Source organism: Suricata suricatta, chromosome 15 (assembly GCF_006229205.1).
Source record: "Suricata suricatta isolate VVHF042 chromosome 15, meerkat_22Aug2017_6uvM2_HiC, whole genome shotgun sequence".
Classification (NCBI taxonomy): domain Eukaryota; kingdom Metazoa; phylum Chordata; class Mammalia; order Carnivora; family Herpestidae; genus Suricata; species Suricata suricatta.
The window spans coordinates 59419724-59430247 of record NC_043714.1 but is presented as its reverse complement, the minus strand read 5'-3'; the positions used below and the strand labels follow the sequence as shown (position 1 = coordinate 59430247).

The 10524-nt window shown below is 47.7% G+C and overlaps 1 protein-coding gene across 1 annotated transcript in view; it reads left to right on the top strand.

Moving 5' to 3' along the window:
• Positions 1-4924: 4924 nt before the first annotated feature.
• Positions 4925-10524, top strand: part of ENPP2 (ectonucleotide pyrophosphatase/phosphodiesterase 2) — a 105577-nt gene continuing 99977 nt past the window's right edge. The window contains exon 1 of the mRNA XM_029923368.1: positions 4925-5158. Within this exon, the coding sequence (XP_029779228.1) occupies positions 5138-5158 (21 nt within the window). The 5' untranslated portion in view covers positions 4925-5137. The remainder of the gene's footprint in view (positions 5159-10524) is intronic.

The following is a 10524-nucleotide window of genomic DNA, read 5'->3' as shown; positions in this document are numbered from 1 at the left end:
CTGAAAAAATGTTATTTTATTTTTTTATTTTTTATTTTTTATAATATTTTATTTATTTTTGATAGAGAGAGAGACAGAGCATTAGAGAGAGAAGGAGACACAGAACTGGAAGCAGGCTCCTGGCTCTGAGCTGTCAGCACAGAGCCCGACGTGGGGCTCGAACCCAGGAACATGAGACCTGACCTGAGCTGAAGTCAGAGGCTTAATCAACTGAGCCACCCAGGTGCCCCATAAATGTTATTTTAAAGAGTTATCTCTTTAAAAATTCATCAATATAGGGGCATCTGGCTGCCTCAGTCAGTTCAGAGTCTGACTTCAGCTGAGATCATGATCTTGCCGTTGGTCAGTTTGAGTCCCATGTCAGGCTCTGTGCTGACAGCTTGGAACCTGGAATCTGCCTTAGATTCTGTGTCTTTTCTCTCTCTGCCCCTCTCCTGTTCATGCTGTGTCTCTCTGCCTCTCTCTGTCAAAAACAAATAAACATTAAAAAAATCTATCAATATGTTACCCAAATGATACAAAAATACAGATTTGAAGGTGCACATGCACCCTGATGTTTATAGCAGTGTATCAGCAATAGCCAGACTATGGACAGAGCCCATGTCTATCAACTAATGAATGGATAAAGAAGATATATTTATACAATGGGATATTACTCAACTAAAAAAAAAAAAAGAATAAAATCTTGCCATTTGCAATGATGTGGATGGAGATAGAGTGTATTATGCTAAGTGAAATAAGTCAGTCAGAGAAAGACAAACGCCATATGATTTCACTTATATATGGAGTTTAAAAACCAAAACAGATGAACATATGGGAGGGGGAAAAAGAGAGAGGGAACCAAACCATAAGAGACGCTTGATGGAGGGAGGCGGATGGGGGGATGGGCTAAATGGGTGATGGGTATTAAGGAGGGCACTTGTCATAAATGCTGGGTGTTGTCTGTAAATGATGAATCCCTGAATACTTCTGAAACCAATATCGCCCTGTATGTTACCTAACTGGAACTTAAAATAAAAATTTGAAAAGGAAGAAAATTCATCAATATATTAATCCATTAATTTGTGAAGTCATTCCAGGATATCTGTGGAGTGGCCCCTGTGGCTGGGGGGTTCGCTACACGTGAGGATGCAGGAGAAAAGAGCCCCAGTTAAGAAGGGTCCTGACACAACACCAGGCGGCAGCATGCCTTTTCTCTTAGGGATGGAACCAAGGGGAGAGGAGGTCCGGAGCCCCATGGGGACGCTGGGAGGACCTGGGAGGGGCGGTGGTATGAACCCCCAAGCCAGGCCCTACCAGGGAGACCCACAGCAGGTAGCCAGGATAGGCTATGGGTGTTCTAGGTTAAACTAACCCCACACAGGGGAAGCTTGGAGACCTGAGAAGACAGGGGCCTGGTGGGCTTTGCATGCCTGGAGAGCAGATCGAGTGGGGAAAGACCAGGGAGAAGAGAATTGCAAGATAAATGGGCGCTTAGTGACTCCATTCCTTGGATCATTCCTTCAACCATTCATTTCTGTAGCGAGCATCACCTGTGTGTAAGGCAGAGCTTAGGTGAGTGGTCTCAAGGTTGGCTTTGAGAATTGCCTGGAAAACTTTTGAAAATTGATAGCTGTGTCTCACCCCAGAAGTAACTGGTCTTAGGGTGCCTTGGGCATCAGAATTTTTCAAAGCTGCTCAGGAAATTCTATTTGCAGTCAACATCGAAAACCAGTAGGCTGTGTAATGGAGATGAAAATAAGAAACATAAGAGGGGAGCCTGGGTGGCTCAGTTGGTTAAGCATCTGACTTTGGCTTGGGTCATGATCTCACGGTTTGTGGGTTCCAGTCCTGTGTCGGGCTCTGTGCTGACAGCTCAGAGCCTGGAGCCTGCTTTGGATTCTGTGTGTCCCTCTCTTTCTGCCCCTCTCCCCCCTCATGCTCTCTCCCTCAAAAAGAAATGAAAACATTAAGAACATTAAAAAAAAATTAAGAGCAAAGATGGTCCTGGCACTTAACAGCTTAGGGTCAACAAATGTTTTCTGAGAACCTACCAGGTACAGGCTGGGCACGGGGACTACTGGAGTGGATTCACACTAATGGAAAGTTCACACCATCTTCCGTTGACGGTAGGCAAGTGAGTAAATGGAGGAATCTCGCATTACAACGTGAGATAAATGACACGAAGTAAATAAGGAAGATGAACAGCAGCAAGGAGGGACAGAACGGTTCCCTAGTTTGGCTGGTCAAGGAAGGTCTCTTTGAGGTGACTTACAGGAAGAAACTGGCTTTAGAAGAGGCATGGGGAGTATGTTCCAGACAGCGGGCGTATGTGTGTGTGCGCGCGTGCGCGCGTGCGCGCGCATGTCTGGTCATTGCTGGTGTCGTTTATAAGGAACAGGCACATATTCAAACCACATTAGGAAAAGGGGAGTTCATGGTATGGGAGAAACTTGACTGTGTTTACGGGTTATGGTGCCTTATTTATCCTTGTATGCCTAGAATCAAAGATACTGACTGCATGTAGTCGTTTTATAAGTGTTTACTGAATACATGAGCGAATGAAATCAGTAGGGAAGAAACTGAAAGATAGGGTGAAGGTTGATGAAAGAATGTTCCAGAGGAAATCGGAAGAGGGGGATTCCAAAGCAGACAGAAGGAGGGGCACCTCTGAGGTGGGAGGGAAGGAGCCGGGGCAGGAAATACCATTTCTGGTGCAGAGACAGGAAGTAGCATTCCTTCCTGATATCTAGAGTGTTCTGTGGGGGGAGAAGAGGTCGTTTGCTGAAAGAGAGCCAGGTGGGAGTGAGCTCAGAGTTCTGAGGGGGTGGGAAGAGGGACTCTGTGTAACTGGAGAGGCTGGGTGGCCAGGGACATTTGGAGAGATCACAGGCGCGGGTGTGGGCACCATCCCAGGCTGCAGACCACACAAGGATGGGGGGACTAGTGGCCGTGGCTGTGCGGTGACACGTAGCGTGAGCGGATTACTACCTCTTGGTGGGCTTTGCAGATAGATGGTGACGGCCCTGGTTTAGAACAAGGAAACGAACAAACTCAGAGTTGTTGAGGAGAAAGATTACAGCTGATACTAGAGTCTAGACTGGGACCTTAAGGAAGTCATATCAAAGAGCTGAGAGATAACAAGTGGAAGGAGCAAAGGACAAACCCTCACGAGTCAAAGGCCAAAAGTGCATTGGACAGAAAACAAGGGGCTCCTTCCCTCCCAGCTCTCTCGCTGGGGGAGAGACAGAGAGAGAGAGAGAGAGAGAGAGAGAGAGAGCGAGAGAGCGAGCTCCTTTGTTTTCCCCTCGGGTCTCCGTGGCAGGCACTGCGCACATGGAGGCCCTGTAAGACATGACAAGAGCTGCCTGTCTTCAACGCTACCATAGATCCGAAGAAAGGCGGAGAGCGGTCCCTATACAACTGCATTTCATCCTCATAACAGATACCATAGTCCCCATTTTACTGATGAGAAAACTGAGGCACAGTGAGGTTAAATAGATTGCTCACATTTTTGTAGCTAGGAAGAAGAAACCTCAGGTGTGATGAAATTAAGGCCCATAACTACCAAGCTAGGTGGATTTTTTTTTTTTTCTTGTCAGAGAACAACATATGACTCCTGCATCCTTTTCTTGCAAGCTGATAACCCAGGCCAGTTGTGTTAACCCATTCGGCCCCGCAGGGTGATGTCCACATTCCCTAGAGTGGCACAGGAGGCTGGTCAGAGTCCAAACGCACACCCTCCTCCCTAGAATCATCCTCCCACACCCGGGGCTCCTGCCTGCAGGAGCTGTTTTCAGTTCGCCCGGGGCAACGGACAGCCTTTGCAGGTGGTGCTCTCTGGCTCCGTGTGTCCTCCTCCCTCTTTTCCTCCTGGCTGACTCCTTACTGTCCTTCCAAAATGAGAGTGAGTATCACCCCCTTTCCTGGAAAAAAACAATCCGAGGGGGCTCCAGGGCGAACAAAAAATTCTGGGATGCTGACTCCTTGTTCGTCACCTGGAAGAACCCAGAAAAGAGAGGGGAGCAGGATCTGATCACACTGGTGATGGACTCCTGCAGCAACCTAACCTAAGGACCCCCTGGTTTGTACTCACACTTCACAGAGGCCGGTCTGGTTCCCATAGCAGCTTTTTAACAGCTGCGGAAGGAGACACTCAGACAGTTAAAAAAAAAAAAATGTAGTCCATGAATTTGAGACATCTGTGGACATCATTAACCAAAAGCGGCTGCTCTCTTAAAACAATTTCTAAGACTTTCATAATTCAAAAATTAAAATAGCTATAGCCATGATTACTTTGCACATGTTCTAATAATGTGTTATAGTATGTGTTTTCTGGGTTATCCTTGACTTTGAGCAGTGGGTCACCCAGCAGAGAGGTGAGTGCTCTGTGGAAGTGGAGAGGATGCCAATTTAGAGGACCCAGATTTCACTATCTGGCGGAGTGATTGGGCAAATACTCTCTTTTTCTAAAGCTTCTGTTTCTTTCTGTGTAAAATGGCAGGAAGAGGCGAGCCTCCCCTGCATTGTTTGGAGCCAAATGACAGCATGATTGTGAAAAGCGTTTTTGTAAATTGTAGCATGCTCCCAGGAGATTTAAAAAAATGGTGGTATTATTCCGGAGAACGTTACAGGACCTTGTACAGTATACCGCTGCCCACGGTTAACCTGGAAACGCTAATTCAGGGAACTCATCAGCGGCCCAGCAGGAAAACTCGTGCAGCAAAGTCTTTTTGGGAGCCAGGGAGAAAAGAATCCTACGGAATGAAAGAGAAACGCGAATCAAACCTCGCGGAGACTCTCCTTGAAAGATTAGGGGATGAAAAATTAACTTGGCACAGTTGGGGGTGGGAATGTGGACGGCTGCCCTGGGTGCCCCGTCTTCGGCCTCCGGACACTTTCCTTCCCCAAAGCCATTTTAGTCAAAGGTCATGTGTGAGTCTTGTCAAAGGCCAGCTTCCAATGGAATCATTGTCCCCCGGGACAGCGGCCCCCTGACTACATCTGCATTGGAGAAATCCCAAAAGCAAACGGCCCAGTGCAAACAAGAGCAGCCCGGGGCAGCCGGCCCGGGGCAGAGCTCACAGGTCCGCCGGCCCACCGCAGAGGCCGCGTCCGCCGCGCCCGGGGCCCCGCCAGGCGCCCAGACGCCCGCAGCATGACCCACCGCGCCGATCGGGTACGGTAGGCGCCCCCCTCTCTCTTCCGGTCCTCCATTGCTGGGGCTCCCGAGTCCAGGCTGCCGTTCTGTCAGCCGGGAAGCCTCGCAAGGGGCCTCCAGATTGGCCGGAAAACGGTCCCTTGCTGGGCTGCGTTCCAGTGCACTCAGCTGGAGCATTTGCAGGCGCGCAAGATGCAGAGTTTAACTCGTTGCGAGTTTTCCTTGCCAGGGAATGTTTGGGTCTGTGAACACTGTGCCTCTCGTTTCTGGAAAAGGAGCCGGTGGAACTCGCAGAGAGGGGTGGTGGGCGAGTCTCCGTTCCCCAGAGCTCGATCCCGTGCCAAGCGGGAGCTCCCCGGGGGCCACAGCCAGTCTCGGGGTGCTGCGAGTGTGCGTTCGCCCCTCCCCGGGCCGCGAGAGGCCCAGCGTTTTGTTTATTACCTGTTGGACAACGGCTTTTTTTGCAGGAGGGACGGGGAGTTTTAAAGCCATCTGTTTCGGTAATGTTCTCTGGGATACTACACTTGGCGTCCAAAGGAAATAGAATCATCCCGCAGACGGAGGGAGCCCCTTCCACCAGGCGGGGTCCCCCTCCCGGGCTCCACAAAGGAAAGATCTGATTGGCTTGCACGCAGCCCGGGCGGCCGGTCTTTCGGCCCTTTGTACTTAACTATTTGAACAAGTCTTGCAAACGGATCGGGCTAATTTTGGATGAGAGTGGAGGGAGCCCGGGGTCTCGGCGGAGTAGGGGTGCTTTTGACCTGGACTTGGAAACCTCCCAGGGCAAACAGAGCAGGTGTGGAGGATCGGAAGGGGCGGTGGGCACAGCCGGCGTTCGGGCTCAAGCGGTGGGTCAAAGGGTTTCGGTTCCCGCACTGCCACACTGTGGTTTCAGTTTAACAGGTTAAGCCCAGAGCCATTTCTCACTGATAAAGGGAACGAAAACAAAAGGCTTTGTAGCGCTCCGCAGGACGCGGCGGGAAGCCGGTGGCGGTTTTTGTTTATGTCGCTTACCGCGCTCCCAGCTGCACCCAGGATAGCAGGCTCTGCACACTGCAGCCCCTTAGATGTTCATTGAACTGCCGCCCTCCTTCTAGGGCAGCTTCCATCTCCATTTTGTCGTCCACCTTCCCACCACACTTCCCGAAAGAGTGGGTGACATTGGCTGTCTCCACGCCCTCACCACCGAGCTACTGCTTCGCTCCTCTTCAGCAAGCGTCCGCCCTCGCTTCTGAACGCGAAGCTCGGTCAGGGCCGCTCCAGACCTCTCTGAGCCCTGGAGCAAGTTCAGCTCTCCGCTGGCCTCTCTGGGTCATTTTGAACTGTGGGTCGTCCCCTCCCCCACCCCCTCTCCATGTCATTACTCTCTCCGGGGTTCTGTGATACCAGCTTCCCCGGTTTCCCTCTAACTTTGGAATGCCTTTCAAAGGTCTTCTCTGCACCAGCATTGGTGCATCTGACTGTTCCTTGATTCTCTTCCTTTTTCATCCGTTAGGAGATCTCATCCCCTCCCTTGGCTGCAACCGTTACATACAAAATCTAGGGCCCATCCTGATCTTTCTCCTAAATACCAGCGTTTACACAGAACGTCTCTCCTTTGATGTTCCCCGGAGCACACAAATCAGCATGCTCAAAACTGACTTTGTCTTTTCCCTCCTCCTCCCAGGCCTGACCCTCCTGACCCTCCTCTTCCACCCGCCACTCAAATGGAATCCCCAGTGTCCTGGCCGGACACAACAGAATCATCCTAAGTGACTTCCTCTCTTTCATTCACCACACCTAACAGTCACCAGGTCTCTTCCTGCACCAGGTCTCTGTTCTACCTGCTCAATATAATTCATATGCACACACACACACATACGCTTCATCTTACCTGCCCCTGGTTTGGTTGAAGTCAATACCACCCCAAAATGGATTCTGGTCACAATTTCTTCCCATTTGTCTCATTTGAGGCCAGAACTACCCATCTCATGCCCCTATCTCGCTCTCTACCATACTATGTCCTGATGAGCTTTCTAAAATGCAAATATCAGGGCGCCTGGGTGGCTCAGTCGGTTAAGCCTCCAACTTCGGCTCAGGTCATGATCTCACGGTTTGTGGGTTCGTTCGTGGGTTCGAGCCCCACATCGGGCTCTGTGCTGACAGCTCAGAGCCCAAAGCCTGCTTCCCGATTGTGTGTCTCCCTTGCTCTCGGCCCCTCCCTACTCATGCTCTGTCTCTCTCTGTCTCAAAAATAAATAAAACATTAAAAATTTTTTTAATAAAATGCAAATATCATCATGCAGATCTGTTTTGAAAAGTCATAAACAGATTCCTATTTTTTTCCCTTTGAGAATAATGTTGGCATATACACGTTCTCCATGACTTGCCTTTTACCCTCCCCTTCTTATCCTTCACTTCCTCTCCACATTTTATGCACATTTTTTTGCAAATGTAGGCACATAACATTATTTATAAAAACATGACTTTCCTCTGTGTCCTCTTAGGTCTATGTCTAGCTTCTATTTTTCTTGAAGACTCAGGTGAGAACTGCTTTCTTTTAGAAACTACTCAGACCATCTGGTCTCCATCCTCCAGAATGCTTAGGTAGTCCTCCCGTATTCTTCTAGAGGTTCCTTTATCCCTTCTGTAAGAACATGTACCATTCTTTCTTGCAAATATCCATCTGTCTGTCTCCTACTAGCTTGTAAATTCCTCAATTGCAGGAATCAGCTCTTTCTGTCTTGCCATCCTTAGAGCCTATAGCCTGGGCCCATCTGGGATGCTCAGTGAGTTTGTGTGAATTCTTGTGCAGTTGTTGCCAGTGACTAATATGTTCAGGCATTGACTAGGATAATAGAGATACAATCTATAAATACAATATTGTCAAGAACAAAGAGCGAAGGTCAACAATGATTATCAAGAAAAGTTGTAGTCTTCACGGTTTTAACAAACGAAAGGTTTAGACTTTCTAGGTACTTGGGATAATCCCCCAAGTCTCCAGTTCTACCAGCTCACTCTCCAGTCTCATCTAATGACTTTCTTGGATTGCTACCTGCATTTATCCTAACCTTGTTCAAGCCAGGAAAAGCTACATGAGAAGTCTTTTCCAATTTTGCTTTGGCTTTGTGAAGGCAATGGAATCCTTTTCACTTGAAACCTGGCATGGGAAGAGGGTACTGAAGGCCAAGGTAGGTGGGCTTCTGCGCCTTTTGATAAGGTGGTACCAAAGACACAAGCTGGTATCTTCTGATACCAGAGAAGGTCTGCAAAGCCTTGGAAGGCACCAGCAGGTGAGATCTCTGAGGGTGACTTGGGCCTGGTAGAGGCTCTGGGAGTCTAGAGATGAGAAAATACAACTTTGGTTTTCCAAAAAGAGAAAGCAATGTTTCTGAAACTGTAGACAGAGGTGAGTGACAATTAGGTTCTATAGAGAGTTTTTGAAACTGCAAGGCATTCTTGTTTGGAGCCATGACCCTTTTGAGATCCAGGTGGACATTACCCTTCTCAGCAAAAATGGACAATATGCAGCACAAGGCTCTTTCTGTAAACTTTCAGGAAGTTCACACAAGTCCACTCTTGGATTCCTTGGAGTTGACAGGAACCTCAGCTTAAAAATCTCTAGTCAAAGGATTAATTCATTCAACAGACACTTGAGAGGGTAGGTGGTGATTAGTAGGAGCCAGCACATGTCCAATTAAGTGTATTTTCTCTTCTGAGAGGATCCCAGTGCGATGTGCGGTATTGAATCTGGAGTCACAGGACCTGGCCTCACATCCCTGCTCTGGCAGGCACTAGGTGTGTGACTTTCTTTCTGAATCACAGTTGTATTATTAAAAAGAAATAATAGGTATTGAAGATTGTCAATAAAATAAAGCACCTTAAATATGGTTATAGTCAATTATCATCTATCAGATAAAAACCCTGATTTCAAGAAGGGCCCAGATCTTGCCAAAATCTTCTAGATCAGGAGGGGGCTAAATTAATACCTGGTTAAAGGAGATTGGATTAACAGGTGGACGTCTTTGTTGGTGTGCTCTGGGCTCTGTCCTTACCCTCTCTATTCAGTATTGTTGATATCCACAAAGGCACAACACATTGATCACATTTGCTTGGACAAAGGCATAAGGGCTAGGAGTCCAGAAGTTACCTATCAGTTTGTGGTCTATTTTGCCTTTTTGTATTGTGGGGAAGTATGCAGAAATACATATAAAATGTATTTTTGCTTGGGTCATAAAAGTCAATTGCAAAATTATTGGGTGTATCTATGTGAGACAGAGAGTGAGAAGGGATGGGAGAGTGAGCGGTAAAGAGAGGAAGAGGGATAGGGAGAGAGGAAGAGAGAGGAGAGACAGAGTGGAGGGGAAGGAAGTGACAGAGAGGCAAAGTTCAAGATAGAAGTTGTGACTTCATGTAGTTAAGGTTTAAGAGTTTACACTGACAATAAAATCAACAGTGATGCATTTCTTCTAAAATAATGTTAGGTTTTATTTAAAGAGCTACAGAATATAGAACATGGAAGGTGAGTCATTCTCTGTATTGTGCAGACTGCATCAGAACAATTGTATCTAGTTCTGATGGATATGCATTAATTCGTTAGCATTTATGAATTTTCTAAGTTTGTTTTTTTTTTTTAGAGAGAGACAGAGAGAGATTGGCAGAGAGAGAGGGGGGCAGAGGATTGGAAGTAGGCGCTAGTCTCTGAACTGTTAGCACAGAGCTCGATGTGGGGCTCCAACTCATGAACCATGAGATCATGACCTGAGCCAAAGTTGGACACTTAACTGACTGAGGCGCCCCCATTAGCATTTTTTAAAGCATATGTTATGTAGAATCATTGTGCTAGATGCTGATGATAATGGGGCTGAGAAAGGTGGGCCTGCTCTCATGGAGTTCACAGTGTAGCAAATTTTTGTGCCAGAAAAATGAGGAAATGATTTTAATTCAGTGCTATACTTGCTTTATTTATTTTTCACTGTTTTTATTTATTTTAGAGAGAGAGAGAGAGAGACAGCATGAGCAGGGGAGGGGCAGAGAGAGAGGGAGACACAGAATTTGAAGCAGGCTCCAGGCTCTGAGCTAGCTGTCAGCACAAAGCCCGACACAGGGCTCAAACCCATGATCCATGAGATCTTGACCTGAGCTGAAGTCAGACGCTTAACCAACTGAGCCACCCAGGTGCCCCATATACTTGCTTTAATAGGGGAAGTTTAGATCCCTGTGGAACCACCTATGAAGAGATATTTAATCCAAACTTAATGGGACTAGGGTAGACTTTTAGAGGAAGTGGTGTTTAAACTGGGACCCGAAGGCTGAGTAAGGGTCCTCAAGGTGCAGCTGGTGGGGGGAAGAGTTGTAGGCAAACATAACAGTACCTTCAGTTGGCAGAGGGCAAGAAGCCTGTT